The sequence below is a fragment of the Daphnia magna genome, linkage group LG2 (assembly GCF_020631705.1).
Source record: "Daphnia magna isolate NIES linkage group LG2, ASM2063170v1.1, whole genome shotgun sequence".
In the NCBI taxonomy this organism is placed as follows: domain Eukaryota; kingdom Metazoa; phylum Arthropoda; class Branchiopoda; order Diplostraca; family Daphniidae; genus Daphnia; species Daphnia magna.
Window position 1 is genome coordinate 13,588,080 of NC_059183.1, and position 20,373 is coordinate 13,608,452.

Genomic DNA, 20,373 nt, shown 5'->3' on the forward strand with positions numbered 1-20,373 from the left:
GTGCTACAGAAAACTTCAACGTTAGTGTAGATTAGGGATTGAAATTGCGGGGTAAAAGATCAGGCTATAAACGGCACAAAAACAGGACGATCCGGGTTTCTGAAAATCGGACTAAAAAAACGGTGCACGGTGCGCCGAAAAACCTACGCCGCAAAATCAAAACAACCCTCAAAATTGGGTCGATCACCGCCCAAATAACGCGGGACTGAGCGCTTATCTTATCCCAGTCAAACATCCGCTTTCTGCTGGTAAATTGGAGGAGGTAAGACTTGTAAATTTGACCACGGTTTGCATTATACTTCAATTAATTGGAGTAGTTAAATCATTCAATCTATGACTCTAACTATACTACACTCTTCTACGCAATTCAAACTTACGACGACTTCGAGCGCATTTTTTTAAATGTTATTCTGCGTTTGCAATATTGCGTACACATTTTGTTTGGAAACCTCCGGCTTGAATCGTAGTTCATTTCTTGTTATGGAAGATTGTTTACATGCATTTCTGTGACGACTGGCCGCATGTCAGTCAAGAAAAACTGAGATATTGACGGATATTGAATTGAACTCTGATCCAAATGAGTGATTGGGGATTGGATTGTTTAATATTTTTAGCCCAAACGGATCTGATGGTATTGACGTAATGTAACAAACCCTATGTACACCTGATTGATAAGAAACGGATATTGATTAAGTATAAATGAACGTGGATTTAGTCAAATAAGGCACCATTTGCGACTTGTCTCATCAAGAAACACGTAGCCAAAATGAATAAGTTGATTACGCTAGTCGCACTCGTCGCTTGCGCCTTTGGTAAGAAGCTAATTTTATTTTATACTAGCAAACAAATTGTCCATCTGCTATTGTACAACGGAAATCTTTGAAAAAATGGTTACAGCCGCTCCTCAGCGGATAATGCTACCCCGTCTACCATCTTCGGTCATCCTGAACGGCAAATACAAGCTGATTCCGGATGAAAGGATCGTCGGTGGAACAGAAGTCGTCCCCAACTCATTGCCGTTCCAGATCTCCCTGCAGCGTCGAAGCTTCAGTGGTTTTTCGCAGTCATGCGGTGGTTCCATCCTCAACGAGAATACCATTCTTAATGCTGCTCACTGCGTCGAAGGGTAAGTCACCTTATTGTCAAGCTTTTTTTCCCCGTTCTTCTTCCCGCACTGACTATAGATTCATTAGCAATTGCATTTGTAGTTTGAATGGCATCGCCCTTTCGTAAACAAGAAATGTAAACCATTCTTTTCGTTGTAATTAGAATTAACGATGTCACCATCTTCCGTGTCGTTGCCGGGGAACACGACTTGTCCCAAGTCAGTGGTTTAGAACAAAACCGAGATGTTAGCAGCTATTTGATGCACCCCGACTATGAGGGTAGTACCTTCTTCAACGATATCGCCCTTATCTACGTAATTACTATTGAGACAAAATGAGTCCAGTCGTTGTCATTTTCATGTTCATTCTGAATGTTTCTAGTTGACCACACCTTTGGATTTGAGCGTCCCATCGGCTAAAGCCGTCAATTTGCCACCTCCTGCCACAGAGTTTGACCCACCTGCTGGAACCATCACCACCGTTTCCGGTTGGGGAACCACTATCGTAAGATTCCGATTCTGTAATTTATTTCCGTGAATTCGGGATCCATACTGATTAATTTTGTTGTGTATACCATAGTACGGCGGCAGCATTTCCAACGTGCTTTTGAGCATCGATGTGCCCATCGTCTCTGATGCCGACTGCAACGCTGCCTTTGCTGGTGAGAATTCAGATATTCTTTTAACATCAAATGCTACCAATGTGACCGTGTTTGCACGCCGGTTAGAAAAGTGTGTGTACCTTATCTAACTATTACTTTTGTTTTTCAGGTCCATTCGACCCCAACCCTATCTTCCCATCCAATTTGTGCGCCGGTGGCGTAGGTGGCGTCGATTCTTGCCAAGGTGATTCCGGCGGCCCACTTTTCACAGGCACCGGAGCTGATGCCGTCCAGCATGGTATCGTCTCATGGGGCAGAGCCCCATGCGCTGTGGCTGGATACCCAGGTATATTTTTTTCTTCATTTAAAGGCAGGTGTTGGAAAAAGCTGATGCAAGCCACAATTTACAGTAAAATAGAAGTGTTTTGTCTGATAACATTGATTTAATCTTTGTGTTTTTCATGGTGCCAATTATTTATCTGTAGGCGTCTACACCCAAGTGTCGTACTTCCTTGATTGGATTGCTGCTAACAGGCGCTAAATGGACTACTTCTGAGCTACCTTCACACATCGTTTTCCTACAAGATTTATTCTTAAACATTCTTCTAGCTGCAATTAAATTGCATCTCGAATAAAGCATGATAAATTAGCTTCAAAAACTATTTCTGTCTCTTATATTTTCGGGCCATTTCCACCAGTGTGAATGAGAAAAAAAAATTAATAAGTAAGAAAAAAATTCTAGTTTGCATTCTAATAAGAGAACTAACCTTTAAGGTTGTGAACATAGGCTTTAAAGGTAATAGGTCAAAGTCATTATTGTGCCACTTTTCCTGAATCAGTTGAAGACAGTTGAAAAACAGCATCGCTGTTCTGTAATTTCGGCATCTTTCATCAACTAGAGTTTACACTCGCTTACTTATCGGACATCAGCAAATCATATGGGAAAAATGTCTTGATAAAATTGTATTAGATCAATGGAAATCACCCAATATTCGAATAGAAGTAAAAAGACTGCGTTTTTAGAGAAACAAAGCATTTCTGCCTTTCGGTAGGCCATAAAGTTTTCTATGTAAATTAAAGAGTTCCCATGAAAGAAGATATCTTTTCTTCAAAATTACGCTGGCACAGAGGAAGGCGCTGGACAAGCAGGCTGCAAAGCCACACGATATCACATCCTGACCGGTGAAGTATAATCCTGTAAAAAATTCAATGAAACCACACTTAATTAGGGATATTGACTTAACAATCACGCAGATATTACAAGGACAATATAGCTTACCTTCAATGCCGGATTCAGGACGCAAGAGCGAAGCTTGCTCCTCCCCGAAACGAGTGAGGTCGTGTTCCATGTTGTACGTGCCTCCTTGTTTGGTAACTAGGAAGTGCTCAATTGTAACCGGACTACCGACACTAACGTAGTCTACCGCATTCTTTAAAAAATAATAAAAATGATAACAAATTTACCAAATTTTACACTTGCAACAAAAGCAATAAGAGTTTTTTAACCTTCAGCTTGGGGAACATAGTAGTCACTTGATCGACGATATGTTGTCCGATAGCATTTTTCACAGTATTGTAATCATCGCCTCGCTTTTTTGTTGGTAGGCCGGACCATTGAGAAAACCAAGAATATGGGGCAAATGTTAAAACCGATAACGTGCTACGATCTGCAAGAAATGAAACACGATGAACTTATTGTCCTGGTGAAGGAATCATTTTCTCCGCAATACCTGAGTAGCGATTTTTCCATGAAGGATCTTTGGCAGCCGATGACGAAAGGAAAAGAGCTGGAAAAGGTTTTTCCAGTGTGTCTTGAAGAGTTGATTTCATTACTCGGTTCATTATTTCCTTTAAAACAAAGTCGAGTCCTTAAAATATTATACCTTAATACGTTAAAGATGTACTTAAAAATGAAAAATGCTGACGTACTTCCAGGTCGGAGCCGGCGTGCACCCAGATATTCTGCGCAGTGAGACCCAATTCTTCTGGCGTACCCCGAAGTCCTATAAAAACGCTTATGTTCCCATACGATGGCTTGATTGTCTTCATTAGTGGCCAGGCAGGCGACTTTTTGGCGACTCTTTCCGGAAGAAGATCCAGCAAAGTGTTGTGCATACCTGTAGTAAAGAAAAATATAACAATTGAATTGTGCCTTCAGCAACCTTTTGGTTCAGCTTCACCGTTTCACATACCCGCATCCGAAATGACAATGGGAGCGTGGATATCAACCATCGAGTTTTCTTTATTGCCGACTCGTACACCTACTACCTTGCCTCCTTCCGTCAGAATCTGGGAAACGTGAGCCTTCATGAGAACTCGACCACCTGATCGCTCAATGACCGGCACAATACGATACGGCATCTCTGAAGCTCCACCGACTGGGTAGCAAGATCCTGTCAACAAAACATTTCTACTATTGCATTTGTTTTTTTAAGAAACCACTGTTTTTTGCAGTCGAGAACCATATTCGCAGCAATGGACGTGAAGCAAAGCCATCATGGGTAGGCTAACACGACTAGGAGGTACGAGAAATCCGCCAGTGGAATAGGATAATAAAAACTGCAAGTCTTTGTTCTTAACGTGGCTCTGTTATGAAATGAAGCAGGTAAAATTTCAGTGAAGCGAAAACATTTGGCATGACCGCCGTTTCATTTTGGAACGAAAATTTATAGGTAAGCTGGTGCTGCTGTTAAATTACCTCGATAGCTTCTTTTACCGAGACTTGACACAAGGCATAGAAGTCGCTCAGCCGACGTGGCAGACCAAAGAACCGGAGTACGTTAACGAACCAGAGTGGCAATAATTTAAACGCAAAATAAGCCATAGATCCTTGAGGTTGGTATGCCCTTTTAAGCAAACGGAAGAATTCTTTGATTCCTTGCTCTTCGTCAGGAAATTGCGTGATCAGCTGATTTTCGAAGGCATCGGGGCCTGAAGCAATGGTGTACTCTCGCTGCAAAGGTGACATAGCGTCCAAAACTAAACGTTCTACATTATTGTCTATGAACAGACACCAAGAAAAAATTCCAGAATAAGCAAAGTGTTGTAGACCAAACTTTGATCGTGTTACCAAATTTAGCAAACTGGATCTGTCCATCACTGATTTGTTCCAGAAAAGTTCGAATGAGTGTTGGGCGTATGAAATTGCCAACGTAGTGTATCCCGACATCGAATTCGTAACCATCGTCCCTAAATGTATGGCAAGCACCACCGCACTTGTAATGCTTTTCAAGAACGAGAACTTTCATGCCAGCCTTGCTGAGTAGCGCTGCGGCGGACAATCCTATTCGGCATACAGAACAGCGTTAAACTTATGAATCACCACAAAATACTCAAAGCTAACAAATAAAATTAAAAGATAATTCCGTCTGACCTCCGATTCCTGAACCAATGACAATGGCGTCCCATTTCTTTTCGCTAGCAAGTTTCTTGGTGAATGCTAAAAAATAAAGAAAATAGAGGCACCGAATTAAACTGTTGGCACCTGTTTGTGAGAAGAAATTAAATTAGAAATGTAACTTTCATAACTGTACCTCTTTTCATAGTTTCATCGCGTTTGGTATGGTCAGTAATCAACGGGGTTAGAGGAGTTCTTGAGTCTTCTGCGAACGGAGACTTCAATTGGCCTGTTGTTTCAGTTCTGAAAAGAAGTTTTTGATCCAATATCCACAGAAAACGGCTAGGATAATTCCTATTTGAATTCGTACTTCGAGAAGCTTTCCAAATGTATCAAATAACATGTTTTAGCCAGCCAACGTTGCACTTTTAACAGATGATTCAAAATTGTACTTGTAGCTCAAATGGAGGAAACGAAACCAATGAAAATGTATCCTTTGTTGTTGGACTGTTTTCACCTAAAGCTAATGGCAAAAAAAAGATCAGCTGCCCTTTTCTTTTCAATCTCGTTTTGAGAGGAGAAAACTCAGACCCGTATAAGAAGTAGCGCGATTTTCCGATCACGTTATGCTAGGCTTCATCCAACTTTCAAAATAACTGACGGCAACACCAAAAAGGGGGAGAAAACAAAAAAAACCTGTTTTATTTTAATCAATTTTTTTTTAAAATATTATTTAGAGTAGGTGGCCGTTTAAATTGGTACAAGTGGTCATTATTATTTTCGGAATTGTTGTCAATTCTATCAAAGAAAAAGAAAATGTGTTCTTTCCCGAAACTGTTAAGGGCTAAATTCCATGACGGTAGATATTATCTTGTGATCATGCGATATTAAGGATGGTTATTTAATAAAGCCCTTGCAAGGCAGGTAGTTTTAGAAATTAGAGTTTGAGTTTTTAATCCAAAACATTTCCCCCGCAAAATTCTAGTGTAGGAAGGGTCCGGTTAAAGATTTCATCCCCATCCTTTTCCATCTTTTTTAACTTGTCTTACGTCTAGTTGCAAACTCTTCCCTTTTGTACTTATATTGGGGTGCGTTTTGTCCTTTCCATAGGCGTTTTTACTTAGAGCAAAATGCATAGCGAAGCAGTTTACGCCCGGCAACAAGATTGAGAGGTGCAGTTCGTACACAGCTTATCATAAGGAAGTGAAATATTAGTTTTAATGGAAGAAGACATGGCATCCAATTTCTTTTCGTTAGGAAGTTTCTTGGTGAACGCAAAAAAAAAAGGGGAATAGAGGCACCGTGTTGAGCTTTTATCTTTGAGCTGATTTTCAGGGGCTGAATAAATTTTTTCTTCAATAATCGGTTTCTGGTAATCTGCTTTTCACCAGGTCATTCATCGTACGGCTTCCATCCGTGCATCATCAGTTCTCTGCTTTGTTATTTAGAACATTTCCATCAAGCTATAATGGCTTTCATAGATTTATGACTAATAATTTTACATAGATTGACTATCACGGCGTCTACGTTATTTGCTTTAACTATACTAAATGAGGGGTTAGCAAATAAAAAACCCTTAATGTATTTTCCAAAATTTTTTTGTGGGGTGGGAGTGGTACAGTAAAGGATTTCATCCCCGTCCTTTTTCGTTTTTTTTTCTGCGAACTCTACGTCTACTTGCTAACCCTTTCCCTAATATTGTACCTATTTTGGTGTACGTTTTTCCGTTCCTAACAAGTGTCATGATTTAGAGCAAAATACATTGCGAAGTAGTTTACGCCGAGCAACGAGATCGAAAGGTGCATTTTGTGCGCAGATGATTATAGACAGTGAAATATTTGGTGATCTTCAACTCCTCTCCTGTGTGTGATCTACTTCATGGCCTCAAGTTTCTCGTGTTTCTCATGGAAGGTAGCAATTAACAGCATTTTAACGGTAGGTTCCTACCCTATCAGTGTCATGCCCCTCCTTTTCACCAAAACAGAAATAAAGAAGCAAAGGAAAGTTAGATTTTGTGTTAGTACGATGTCCGTCGGTTAGTCTGCCCTTTATGGAATCCTCCAGTTTACGTACTTTATTAGCCCTGTCCCAGGCAACCTAAATATTATGCAACTCTCTCTGCATATGTGTAGTCCACATTCCGTGCTTCATGTCTGTACATCTAAAAGATGTCTATAACTAGAATTCGTTCTATGTCGTCTAAATTGTTGGCCATAGCAATTAGTTGCAAACTATGATGTACTGGTCATGGAAAAACGACATTTTCGGTTTTCTAAGAGAACTTATGTCTTTCAAATAGTTGGTTGGCTCAAAAAGAAAAACGAAATAGGAAAAAAGGTCGTACTTTATTGAGTTAAGTTGTGAGATTGTAATGATATTCTGTGTGCAAATCACATCATATGAGGGCAAACGATAGAGTTTAATTTCATAGAAGAATAGTTTGAAAATTTTTTTTTGTCTCAAGAAAAATCGTTCAATACCCGAAATAATACAAAATTAAAGCGTTAGAAAAACAAATCATTTCTGCCTTCAGGTAGGCCATATAGTTTTCGATGTAAATTAAAGAGTTCCCATAAAAGACGGTATCTTTTCTTCAAAATTATACTGGCACAGAGAAAGCCGCTATACAAGCAAGATGCAAATCCACATGTTATCACATCCTGACCGGTGAAGTATAATCCTGCAAAAATTTTATGAAACCATAAGTTACAATAAAATAATGACTAAACACTAATGGAAGAATCAAGGGAACAAAGTGCACCTTCAATGCCGGATTCAGGGCGCAAAAGAGCAGACTGTTCCGGCCCAAAACGAGTCATGTCATGTTCCATGTTGTATGTGCCCCCTTCTCTGGTACTTAGGTAGTGCTCAATCGTAACCGGGCTACCGACAGTAACGTAGTCTATGGCATTCTTTAAAACACAATAAAATAAAATTTACACTTGTTACAAAAGTAGAATTATTACTATACCTTCAGCTTGGGGAACAGCGTAGTCACTTGTTCGATAATATTTTGTCCGATAGCATTTTTTAAAGCATTGTAATCATCACCACGCTTTTTTGTCGATGGTCCCCTGACCATTGGGAGAACGCAGAATATGGAGCGGTCGATAAAATCGACAAGGTGCTACGATCTACAAAACATGAAGCACCATGAATTCATCTCGGAGAAGGAATCATTTCGTCCACAATACCTGGATAGCGATTTTTCCATGACGGATCTTTGGCAGCCGAAGATGAAAGGAAAAAGGATGGATAAGGTTTGGCTAATAAGTCTTGGAAAGGTGTAGCCACACTTTCGGTGACTATTTTCTAAGAAAAAAACGTGAATATTATAATCATACATATTCACGACGGAAGAGAATCAGAAAAAAATGAGGACTGCTTTCCTACTTGTAGATCGGAGCCGTTGTGAATCCAAATATTCTGCGCAGTGAGACCCAATTCTTCTGGCGTGCCACGGAGTCCAACAAAGACACTTATGTTCCCATACGATGGCCTGATAGTCTTCATGAGTGGCCAGGCAGGCGACTTTTTGGCGACTCTTTCCGGAAGAAGATCCAGCAAAGTGTTCTGCATACCTGTAGTAAACAAAAATAACAATTGAATTGTGGCTTCAGCTACCTCTTGGTTCAGCTTCACCATTTCACATACCCGCATCCGAAATGACAATAGGAGCGTGGATATCAACCATCGAGTGTTCTTTATTACCGACTCGTACACCTACTACTTTGCCTCCCTCTATCAGAATCTGGGAAACGTGAGCCTTCATGAGAACTCGACCACCTGATCGCTCAATGACCGGCACAATACGATACGGCATCTCTGAAGCTCCACCAACTGGATAGCACGATCCTGTAAGCAAAAACTTTCTTTAACGAAGTTTTTTTTTTTTTTTTTTTTTTTGGTAATTAGATACCATATTCGCAGCAATGAACGTGAAGCAAAGCCATCGTGGATAGACAAACACGACTTGGGGGTGCGAGAAATCCAGCCGTTGAGTAGGATAACAAAAACTGCAAGTCTTTGTTCTTTACGTGGCTCTGTTAGGAGAAGAAAAAGTTCAAATTTTCAATCAAATGAAGCTTTTGTTATTGGCGTGGATTGCAGGCCTACTTCTTTTCTTTCTCTAATACCTTATTCTAGACATACTAAATGTTGCTATTGAATTACCTCAATGGCTTCTTTTACTGAACGTTCACCCAAGGCATAGAAATCGCTCAACAGACGTGGCAGTCCAAAGAACTGGAGTACTTTATTGAACCAGAGTGGTAATAATTTAGTTGCAAACCAAGCCATAGTTCCTCGAGGGTTGTATGCCCGTTTAAGCAAACGAAAGAACTCTTTGATTCCTTGGGCTTCGTCGGGAAATTGTTTAATCAGCTGATTTTCGAAGGCATCGGGACCTGAAGAAATGGTGTATTCTCGCCTCGACGGGGACATAGCGTCCAACATTAAACGCTCTACATTGTTATCTGTGTAAAACAAAAATGAAGAGAAAATGTCTGAAATGCAATAGGTTAGTCTTTACACCAAACATTGATCGTGTTACCAAATTTAGCAAACTGGATCTGCCCATCACTGATTTGTTCCAGCAAAGTTCGAGTGAGTGTTGGGCGGATGAAATTGCCAACGTAGTGTATCCCGACATCGAATTCGTAACCATTGTCCCTAAATGTATGGCAAGCACCACCGCACTTGTAATGCTTTTCAAGAACGAGAACTTTCATGCCAGCCTTGCTGAGTAGAGCTGCGGTGGACAATCCTATTCGGCATACAGAACAGCGTTAAACTTACGGACAACCAGAAAACACTCAAAGCTAACAGATAAAAGTAAAAGATGGTTACATCTGACCTCCGATTCCTGAACCAATGACTATTGCATCCCATTTCTTTTCGTTTGCGAGTTTCTTGGTGAATGCTAAAAAAAAAGAAAATAGAGGCACCGAATTAAATTGTTTGCACCTATTTGGGAAAAGAAATTAAATTAGTCATAACTGTACCTCTTTTCATGGTTTCATCGCGTTTAGCGTGGTCAGTAATCAATGGAGTTAAAGGAGTTCTCGAGTCTTCTGCGAACGGGGACTTCCATTTGCCTGTTGTTTCACTTCTAAAAAAGAAGTTTTTTGATCCAATAACCAAAGAAAACAGCTAGGATAATTCCTATTTCAATTCGTATTTCGAAAAGCTTTCCATATGTAACAAACATGCCTTAGCAAGCCAACGCTACACTTTTAACGGATGATTCAAAATGACACTTGTAGCTCGAATGGAGGCAACAAAACAAATGAAAATGTATCCTTTGTTGTTGGGTTTGTTTCTAACTAAAGGCAATGGAAAACAAAGACCAAGTTCCCTTCTCTTTTCAATCTCGTTTTTAGAGGAGAAAACTCAGGACCGTAAGAAGTAGAGAAATTTCCAATTACTTGTCGCTCGGTTAAAGCAAACTTTCAAAATGATAACTGACAGCAACATGTGGGACTATGGAGAGAAAACAAAACTTGTTTTATTGTAAGATATATATTTTTTTAATATTTTTTTTTGTAGGGGGTCGTGTAATGTGGTGCAAGCAGTCATCATTATTCTTGCTATTGTTTTGTTGAGATGAAGTTAAGTAACGGAAAAAGCCTTAATGGAAATCTGAAAAAAAAATTCGTTGGTTTTGAATCTCGACATTTTTAAAAACAACTGTAGCAACGTAGTCTACGTACCCTATACTATCACGGCGTCATACATTGTTTACTGAATTTTTTTAAAGGAAGTTTAGCATTTTAAAAAATTCCAAATAAACTTTTTCGTATCTGTGTGTATGTGTGGGTCCGGTAAAGGGTTTCATCCCCGTCCTTTTCCTTCTTTTCGACCTTTTTATGTCTAGTTGCAAACCCTTCCCTTTTGTACAGGTTTCGGGTTACGTTTTTCCGTTTCCATAGGCTTTATTATCTAGAACGATAGGCGAAGCGGACGCAGTCTACTCTCGGCAACGAGATCGAGGGATAGTTCGTACATAGGTTGCATTAGACTGCGAAATATTTGGTGATCGTCAACTCTCATCCTAGGTGTGATTTCCTTGAAGGCCTCAAGTTCCTCGCGATTCTCATGGAAGGTGTCAATGCACAACATTTGAACGGTAGGTTCTTACTCTATCGGGGTCATGCCCCTGTTTTCATCCAAATAGAAAGAAAGGAAGCGAACTAAAGTTTGATTTTGTGTTAGTTTAACGTCCGTCAGTGTGACTTCACTTCATCAAATCATCCATGCAGTTGACGTACTCTGTGAGGCCCTGTCCCCCGTAGCCTAAACATTATGTCTCTCTGCATGTGCGCTCTCTACATTCCGTGTTTCCTGTCTAACATCTAATAGGTCTCTATAACTAGAATTCGTTGTCTTGATTGTTGCCAACAGCTTTTGGTTGCAAACGATAACGAACTGATTTATAGCCGGTGGGAGGGCGAAAAAGTGAATGCGAGCACAACACTTTCGGTTTCCGAAGAGGCCCATAACCTTTCAAATGGTTGGCTGGTTCAAAACGTTCGTGAGTTAAGAGTCGACTCGTAGTGATATTCTATGTCGAATGAGGGCAATCGGTAGAATTGAAGCTACCAGGCAATAGCTAGAAAACCTTTTATTATCACCTAAAAAATCGCTCAATACCCAAAGTATTACAAAACTAAAGCGTTAGAAAAACAAATCGTTTCTGCCTTCAGGTAAGCCATATAGTTTTCGATGTAAATTAAAGAGTTCCCACAAAAGAAGGTATCTTTTCTTCAAAATTATACTGGCACAGAGAAAGCCACTGTACAAGCAAGATGCAAATCCACATGATGTCACATCCTGACCGGTGAAATATAATCCTTGAAAAGTTTAATAAAACAACAAATTACCGAAAATAAACACCTATAAAGGTAAAGTAATGATAAAACATACCTTCGATGCCGGATTCGGGGCGCAAAAGAGCAGACTGTTCCGGCCCAAAACGAGTAATGTCGTGTTCCATGTTATATGAGCCCCCTTCTCTGGTACTTAGGTAGTGCTCAATCGTAACAGGACTACCGACATTAACGTAGTCTATGGCATTCTATAAAAGAAAAAATTACTTTTGTAACAAAAGCAAAAAGTCTATTGTGTACCTTCAGTTTTGGAAACAGAGTAGTCACTTGATCGACGATATGTTGTCCGATAGCATTTTTCGTAGTATTGTAATCATCGCCTCGCTTCTTTGTCGGTAGCCCAGACCATTGGGAGAATTCAGAATATGGAGCGAACGATAAAATTGATAGGGTGCTGCGATCTACGAGACATGAAGCATCGTGAATTTGTCTCGGAGAAGGAATCATGTTGCCCAACAATACCTGGATAGCGATTTTTCCATGAAGGGTCTTTGCCGGCTGATGACGAAAGCAGAAGAGCCGGATATGGTTTTGCTAATAATTCTGGAAGAGGTTTAACCAAACTTTCGGTAAACATTTTCTATGAAAAAATGTGATTTTTAAAATCCTTTTAATTGACAATGTTCATAAGAAAATTAGTGAAAAATAAGGGCTGCTTACGTACTTCCAGATTGCAGCCGGCGTGGATCCAAATATTCTGCGCAGTGAGACCTAATTCTTCTGGCGTGCCACGGAGTCCTACAAAGACGCTTAAGTTACCGACCGATGGTCTGATAGTTTTCGCGAGTGGCCAGGCAGGCGACTTTTCGGCGACTCTTTCCGGAAGAAGATCCAGCAAAGTGTTGTGCATACCTTTGACAGAAAACAATAACAGTTGATTATGCCCTCTGCCAACTTTTGGTTCAACTTTGCCGTTTCACACACCTGCATCTGAAATGACAATTGGAGCGTGGATATCAACCATCGAGTTTTCTTTATTGCCGACTCGTACACCTACTACCTTGCCTCCTTCCGTCAGAATCTGGGAAACGTGAGCCTTCATGAGAACTGTACCACCTGATCGCTCAATGACCGGCACAATACGATATGGCATCTCTGAAGCCCCACCAATTGGGTAGCACGACCCTGTAAACAAAATCTTTTATTAACGCCTGTTTTTTTCGAAAGTTTTGCTTGAAATCAGGTACCATATTCGCAGCAATGGACGTGAAGCAAAGACATCATTGAAAAGCTTACGCGACTAGGAGGTACTAGAAATCCCACCGTTGAATAGGATAACAGAAACTGCAAGTCTTTGTTCTTTATGTGGTTCTGTTGCGAGGAGAAAAAGTTCAAAATTTCAATAATAAAGCTTTTGTTATAAGCGTGGATTGCAAGCCTACTTCTTTTGTTTTTGCAATAGCTTAACTCTAGACAAACTGGATGCTGTTGCTGAATTACCTCGAGGACTTCTTTTACTGATTTTTTACCCAAGGCATAGAAATCACTCAATAGACGTGGTAGGCCAAATAACTGGAGTACTTTATTGAACCAGAGTGGTAACAATTTGACTGCAAACCAAGCCATAGTTCCTCGAGGGTCGTATGCCCGTTTAAGCAAACGAAAGAACTCTTGGATTCCTTGGGCTTCGTCAGGAAATTGTTTAATCAGCTGATTTTCGAAGGCATCGGGACCTGAAGAAATGGTGTATTCTCGCTGCGACGGGGACATAACGTCCAACATTAAACGCTCTACATTGTTATCTGTATAAAACAAAAATGAAGAGAAAATGTCTGAAATGCAATAGGTTAGTCTTTACACCAAACATTGATCGTGTTACCAAATTTAGCAAACTTGATCTGCCCATCACTGATTTGTTCCAGCAAAGTTCGAGTGAGTGTTGGGCGGATGAAATTGCCAACGTAGTGTATCCCGACATCGAATTCGTAACCATTATCCCTAAATGTATGGCAAGCACCACCGCACTTGTAATGCTTTTCAAGAACGAGAACTTTCATGCCAGCCTTGCTGAGTAGAGCTGCGGTGGACAACCCTGTTCGAAAGGCAGAATAGCGTTTACATCTGAATAATAGCGAATCACTCAAAATCCGTCGATCGGACCTCCAATTCCTGAACCTATGACAATTGCATCCCATTTTTTTCGTTAGCAAGTTTCTTGGTGAACGCTAAAAAATAACAAAGTTATGTTGGCATTTGTATTGGAAAAGAAATGGAATATTAAAAATGTAACTTTTGCAGTTGTACCTCTTTTCATGGTTTCATCGCGTTTCGCATGGTCACTAATCAACGGAGTTAAAGGTTTTCTTGAGTCTTCTGCGAACGGGGACTTCCATTTGCCTGTTTCAGTTCTGAAAAATTTTTTTGATCCAATATCCACAGAAAACGGCTAGGATAATTCCTAGTAGAATTCGTACGTTTAAGAGCAATCCTATATCAAATAACATGCTACTGCCACACTTTTAACGGATAGATAAAAATAGGGCTTTATGCTTGGATGAAGGAAAGAAAACAATTGAAAAGATTCTGGGAGTTGCTTTTACCTAAAGATAGTTAGATGAAAGACGAACCCCCTTCTCTCTTTCAATCTCGTTTTGACACTATAACAACTGTGGTCGGTAAGAAGTAGTACGATTTCCAATCACGTGCTCGATTGTAGCCAACTTTCAAATTAACTGGCAATCGCGTCAAAAAGGAGAATAGAAACCTGTTACATTGACGTCTTAAGTTGAAAAGACTATCATAACGGGTTATATTAAAGAATTTCATGCGTTCTCATAAGAATATGTTCAAGCAGGTTGCTTTAAAATTATTGCACAGGTTTGAATTGAAGGTGATAACCGGTAAAAAATTTAAATGCTATTGCACTTCTCAAAACAGCATTGCAGCGCAATAACGTTGAAATACAAATACATTTCGAGTTTAGACATTGAAAATTTAAATGACCAAATCACTGATTATTGCAGATGTCATTTGGAAAGAAATGCACAGCGAAGCAGTTCAATTCAGCCGTTCTTCCTCCTACTCTTGCCCAACTCGACCCACCAGCGGGACTCGCCGTGACCATCGCTGGATGGGGCGACACCATCGTAAGTCAACACAGATATATCTACTAGCCCGAATTCTTCTCTTGCCTTTTCGCGAAATTCTATGAACATTTTCGTGGTTGTTTTCTTTACCTGATTATAGCAAGTTAATGGCACCGGCTCTAATGTGTCTATTGGCGCAACGTGCCCGTCGTTGCTGACGACGTTTGCAACCTTGCCTATGGAGGAAATGAAAACGTCATTGTTGTCACCCCCCTCTCCATGATGTGCACTGGAGATGGTACGTAACAAAGTCCTAGTATATTGTCTCTTCTGTCTTGAAATATTTTGTTCGTATCCTTGTACTACCTTACGGTACTATCTCCGCAACCATGAAAAGTAACGTCATTCACCGTAAAATGCAAATAAATTAGCTGCTGGCACTAGGTTTTCCTTTGAAAAACGTTCAGTCACATTTATTTTATTTTTTTCAACTTATTAATCAGTTTATCCAATCCCGATTAGTTAAATTTATCTGTAAAACATTTTAACGGGTGGCCGTCAGATGCCGTGTTGGAGACGGCAAACAAGAAAAACAACAGATCCATTTGTCGGCTTTTGACAGTTAGCTTTTCTGAATCCCTGCTGCAAATTAATTTGCTGCAACCGTTATTTTACCATATTGTTTCTCATGTAAAATTGCCAGTGTCTTTAAAAACACAATCATCCATCCTTTTTCACAAAATGAATGATAATCAGTTTGGCGAGATCATAAATCTGAATGTCGGCGGAACTCGGTAAGTTTGTTATTGGTTATCCAAATATTATTAGCGTCGTCATCATCCAATCTGCCGTTTTTCTCTGGCTGTTTCAGTTTCAGTACATCTCGTCAAACTTTGACGTGGATCCCAGATACCTTCTTTACATCACTTTTGAGTGGCAGGATCAACACACTCGTGGATGATCAGGGATCCATTTTTGTAGACAGAGACCCTACATTATTCACTCATGTGTTAAACTACCTACGCTACGAAAGAGATTCATCTTCCTGAAACAGAAAATGGCATGAAAGGACTTGTGCATGAAGCAGAGTTCTATGGAATAACTCCACTCACTCAGCAGTTAAAACTAGTTCAAGAGCTGGAACATTCCTCCTGTGGCAATGTTCTTTATTATGGATGCCTCAATCCACCAAGTATTTCTGAAATTCAAATTTTAATTGTGAAGGATTGAATACAGGTTTCACCTGTTGTTCTGTTTAGGTGTCCCATCTCCAGACACAAGATCTAATAGAGGTGGGGAAGCTAGCATTGCAAGTGAAAACTTGGAACAACAGGCCAATTACACATCAAGACAGTCTGTGTTAGATCTCAGAGCACTGGTGCCTCCCTGGGCACCAGTAGTTCAAGAAATGGCCACATTGTCATGAACAGGTTTGATTTATTTTTGATTTCATGAATTCGCGCATGCACAAATTTGCCACAGTAGTTTCTAAACTATAAATTATTAGGACTCATTCTCGATCTTCTTCTCTGGACCTACGATGGAACTCTTTACGACGACAAGAGGCAGGAGCAGCAGCCGGCAGTCACAATCAATTGGCAGCATGGTTTGGAGGTTTACACGGTAGATTTCACTATCTTCTCTTGTAAGTTGTTTTGGAGTTTGAGTGTTACGTAACCATAAAATTTAGTTCGATCATCCATCGATCCTCTGCGAGTGAATCTCATCAAAGCCCACCACAACTGGATATTGATTGCCTATGCTCACATGATAACTTGTCACAAGTAATAGCAGAAATTGAAAGTCTCATATTTACGAATCGATAGTCTAATTATCATTGATTCGCTACTTATAGATTTAAGGATGCTGGCGGTTGGCAGCTTGTTTTTACCAGCCCTTGGATGGATACTCATATTGACCGCGTAGCTCTAAACGCCCGGATGACAAGTAGTGGGGGTCAAAATCAGACCCCAAATCCTTCATCTGAAACTAAAATGGTCGCTTTGGCGTCGGGTAATATTATATAGTAATTAATATGTAGTAATCGATGTAGCGTAGCAGTTATGCCGGCATTCACTTTATACCTATATTCTCTATGACTAGGCACCACAATTCGACTATGGGCGGTCACAGATGATGGCCAGCGCAATGACATAGGTACCCAGCCGTTTATGTGGCCTTTGGTTTCATTCGAAGTGTTAATTTGTCTTGTGTTAATTTGTCTTATGTTAATTTGTCTTGCGCACCGTGTTTTTTGTCCAGGAACGTTCAACATGCATGTCTCGATAGAATCTCTGTTTTTCATTGGTAGCCAACTGGTAGCTCTTTCACGCCCACCGGTCGGAAAAATTGGAGTGTGGCACTCGATGACTCAACATTGGCAAATCCAAGACGTCACTCCAGTTTCTTCTTATGACACTGCCGGTTCGTTACTTCTTCTAGGATGTAGTAACGGATCCATATGTTACATTGGTGAGATGATACCGTCATTGGATACCCATAGTAGTGTATTAAACATGAACCGACTTTGCTTACAGATATGCAAAAATTCCCTTTGAGAATGAAGGATAATGATCTGCTAGTTACCGAATTGTATCGAAATCCAACACCGGAGGCCATCACTTCCATTTCAGTTTATCTGACTCCCAAAACCAGTAATATACCTTATCTAACTTCTTTCTCGTTTCGTAAGAACATGCCCGTAACGGTAGTGTAATTTGCTATAGATCACACAGGCATGTGCGGAAATTGGATAGAGATCGCCTATGGGACCAGTTCAGGGGCAGTTAGAGTAATTGTACAACATCCCGAAACAGTTGGCCATGGTCCGCAGCTCTTTCAGACGTTCACTGTCCATCGCTCACCTGTCAATAAAGTGTGACTATAAATTATTGAACTTAAATTAACCCTTCTTCAATAATATTTTCTCTTAAATAAGGTGAGGCTTTCTGAAAAATATCTAGTCTCTGTCTGTAGCGAGTACAATCACGTACGTACTTGGAGCGTCACGCGCTTTAGGGGGATGATATCCACTCAACCTGGTTCTACACCAGTTTCATCCTTCAAAGTTTTATCGCTGGATGAGTACGATGGCTATTCGAACGGGCCTAGTCCTTCACGGAGCGATTGCGGTTGGAGAAATATTCATTAACATTCCACGGCAATTCAGCTTAATTACCTTGACATCTCTAGGGCCGTATGGAGAGCAAGATGACGAGCAACTCTTTGTTCAACAAATTGTACCGGACAGTGATGAACTCTACGTTCGTTTGGCATCGACGGGAAAGCGGTAAATTGTTATTTGAAAATATAGTAGTTTCCATATCTTATTGTCAACTTGACAGGGTTTGCGTAATCAAATCCGTTGATGGGACAATCATCACGTCCTTTTGCGTGCACGAATGTGAAGGGTCTAGCCGAATGGGGTCACGTCCTCGTCGAGTTCTTTTCACCGGCCATTCAAATGGCGTGGTTCAAATATGGGATTTGAGCACGGCACTTGATCTCTCCAATCGTGGAGATCTACCCCAAGTAGGTGGGCCTACACCCGCTGAACTGGTCCGTGCTCTGGAACAGTGTGAAGTGGTTGCCTCACGTGGATCTACCCCTGCCCCAACTCCCAATCCCGGGCTATCAGCCGCCTTTCTTCACGGCCACTCGAGAGTCAAGGCCGCCAACGTGCCTCTTCTTCTACAACTACAACGTCCCCACAACGATTCCACCCATCATGATGATACTGACGTGGAAAGCCGTCTGGCCCCTCTGGTGATGGTGACCATTAATACTAGGTTATTTGCACGTTTTATTTCGTAAGTTAACTTTTCTTAAGAGCCGAGTCCAGTACTTCTGCGTCGAAATCCCTCGATCTGGCACGGATGCATCTCATAGATCCTAAAGTCACAAATGTTTAGGATAGAAAGTTATAAGTAGAATCGATGTCTGTCTCCTGTTGTTATTCAGGAACGCAATCGCCCACGTATTTTCTATTCGTAGCGGTCCATATTGCAATTCCTGTGCCTATTTCTGCATTTCGACGCTTGATCCCATCGCAGACTTTTAGATAAAACCTTTTATCGATTAGTGTATGCGTTGTATTACTGCAAGGGCCGTTCTAGCGCAATTCTGACATTCTGGCGTCTTGTGTTTTTCATATCCCCTACCCCATACATTGATTAATTCTCGCATCAATAAGACCTTCCATCATAACCAAAGAAAGGGTTAATTGGTTTGTCGTGTTGCCATCGCTAGTGATCGCCCACTTCCAAAACAACGTCTTCAGCCACCGAGTGCACGTCTTTTGTCTTCCAAATTAAAGTTACATTTTTTCCGCTCGAACGTTTTTTTTTTCTCCTTGGTTTGTTCTGATCACGTTTGCAGCAAATATTCGGCGATCATTTTTTTAAATATCTCCAGCGTGTTTTGTTTTTGTGTCTGTTTCTTTCGATGCAGAACGAACTTTATAATTACGTTAAAAGGTAACCAAGATATTCCAGAAATGTTTAGTGATCATTAGTTGATTTCTTGTTTAACGCTGCACGTTAAGCAGACGGTTCCACGTAGAGCTCGCGTATTAAGAGATAAATCTTTTTTTTAAGTAACTTGAAGGATGAAAAGTTACCAGGAACCATGGCCGTGAAACAAAAGTGGCTTTAACAAGCTATATAGATCAAAGTCATGGTAACTGATCTTGGAAGAGATCCATTATGTTTAACCTAAAACGGCGTCGTCAAGCCAACGGCAGGTACACCAGGACGTTGTCCCGTATATTTCCAGCGGGTGAGGAGGAACTTGCCAAATATTAGAGTTCTTGATTCGATTTTTTGTTCGTGTGACTTAGTTATTTATTTACGCAGAAATGATTCTTCACCCATGGGAAAATCAGTCGCCCATATCACCGATTTCATGTTGTCATTTCTGGGTAGTGTTGAATTCAGAAGATTACAGCGACAGAGTATTCAGTCGATTAGTAGTATCGATTTCAGTTTCTAACAATTATGGTAACCAACCTTCAAAAATACGGAAAATTGACTGAAGGGATTTTGAAAATCTCTTCGACATCGCTAGTAAAAATGGCGATATTTTAGCGGGATTACGACGATCACCGTGTGTCTACTAACAGCGGATTGGTTTCCTTTGGTTATTCAGCTGGTATATAGTGCAATGAACAAGGTATAAGATTGTATTAAATCTTCTCGAGTTTATTAATAAAATTTTCTTTTCTTTTACAGTGATACTTAACAGGGCTGCACTTACGGCGGCCGTTATTCTTGTAACCCTTGCAGTGGACAAAAGAAAGTGAATAAGCTATTAGAGCTAGGAAAATGCAAGCGATCACGGTTTAAAAAAAAGGCTTCCATAAATCCTTTTGAATGAGCACGTGTTTTGAAGAAACTGTCGCTCAATGGTGTAAGGAAGG

At 40.5% G+C, this 20,373-nt stretch overlaps 6 protein-coding genes across 6 annotated transcripts in view; 3 read left to right on the plus strand and 3 right to left on the minus strand.

Moving 5' to 3' along the window:
- The window catches only part of LOC123470108 (trypsin alpha-4-like), a gene marked incomplete in the record, with an annotated part of 71,781 nt that overhangs the window by 13,071 nt on the left and 38,337 nt on the right, over positions 1-20,373 (plus strand).
- On the plus strand, positions 680-2,369 carry LOC116916749 (trypsin-1). The gene is made up of 7 exons (XM_032922089.2): positions 680-812; positions 898-1,126; positions 1,270-1,420; positions 1,488-1,610; positions 1,686-1,767; positions 1,877-2,053; positions 2,193-2,369. The coding sequence occupies exons 1-7, from the start codon at positions 767-769 to the stop codon at positions 2,246-2,248; spliced, it is 864 nt and encodes a 287-aa protein (XP_032777980.2). The 5' UTR covers positions 680-766; the 3' UTR covers positions 2,249-2,369.
- On the minus strand, positions 2,552-5,550 carry LOC116934471 (all-trans-retinol 13,14-reductase). Its single transcript, XM_045169832.1, is given in 12 exon segments — positions 2,552-2,902; positions 2,987-3,137; positions 3,214-3,374; positions 3,438-3,555; positions 3,637-3,824; positions 3,900-4,100; positions 4,170-4,293; positions 4,406-4,707; positions 4,778-4,990; positions 5,081-5,146; positions 5,241-5,333; positions 5,336-5,550. Coding segments are annotated over 12 exon segments (1,905 nt in total). The 5' UTR covers positions 5,448-5,550; the 3' UTR covers positions 2,552-2,726.
- On the minus strand, positions 7,371-10,336 carry LOC116916662 (all-trans-retinol 13,14-reductase). The gene is given in 13 exon segments (XM_032921954.2): positions 7,371-7,724; positions 7,806-7,956; positions 8,016-8,110; positions 8,113-8,178; positions 8,239-8,356; positions 8,438-8,625; positions 8,699-8,899; positions 8,964-9,087; positions 9,218-9,519; positions 9,597-9,809; positions 9,900-9,965; positions 10,048-10,165; positions 10,167-10,336. Coding segments are annotated over 13 exon segments (1,905 nt in total). The 5' UTR covers positions 10,254-10,336; the 3' UTR covers positions 7,371-7,548.
- LOC123470107 (all-trans-retinol 13,14-reductase-like) lies at positions 11,670-14,479 on the minus strand. Its single transcript, XM_045169833.1, is given in 13 exon segments — positions 11,670-11,895; positions 11,969-12,119; positions 12,172-12,332; positions 12,394-12,511; positions 12,596-12,783; positions 12,856-13,056; positions 13,119-13,242; positions 13,372-13,673; positions 13,751-13,963; positions 14,032-14,070; positions 14,073-14,096; positions 14,176-14,282; positions 14,284-14,479. Coding segments are annotated over 13 exon segments (1,896 nt in total). The 5' UTR covers positions 14,376-14,479; the 3' UTR covers positions 11,670-11,719.
- LOC116916648 (BTB/POZ domain-containing protein KCTD3) lies at positions 15,522-19,918 on the plus strand. The gene is given in 15 exon segments (XM_032921932.2): positions 15,522-15,751; positions 15,829-15,982; positions 15,984-16,149; positions 16,217-16,342; positions 16,345-16,387; positions 16,465-16,580; positions 16,648-16,741; positions 16,813-16,970; positions 17,061-17,114; positions 17,220-17,429; positions 17,495-17,611; positions 17,684-17,832; positions 17,896-18,088; positions 18,150-18,246; positions 18,302-19,918. Coding segments are annotated over 15 exon segments (2,199 nt in total). The 5' UTR covers positions 15,522-15,698; the 3' UTR covers positions 18,771-19,918.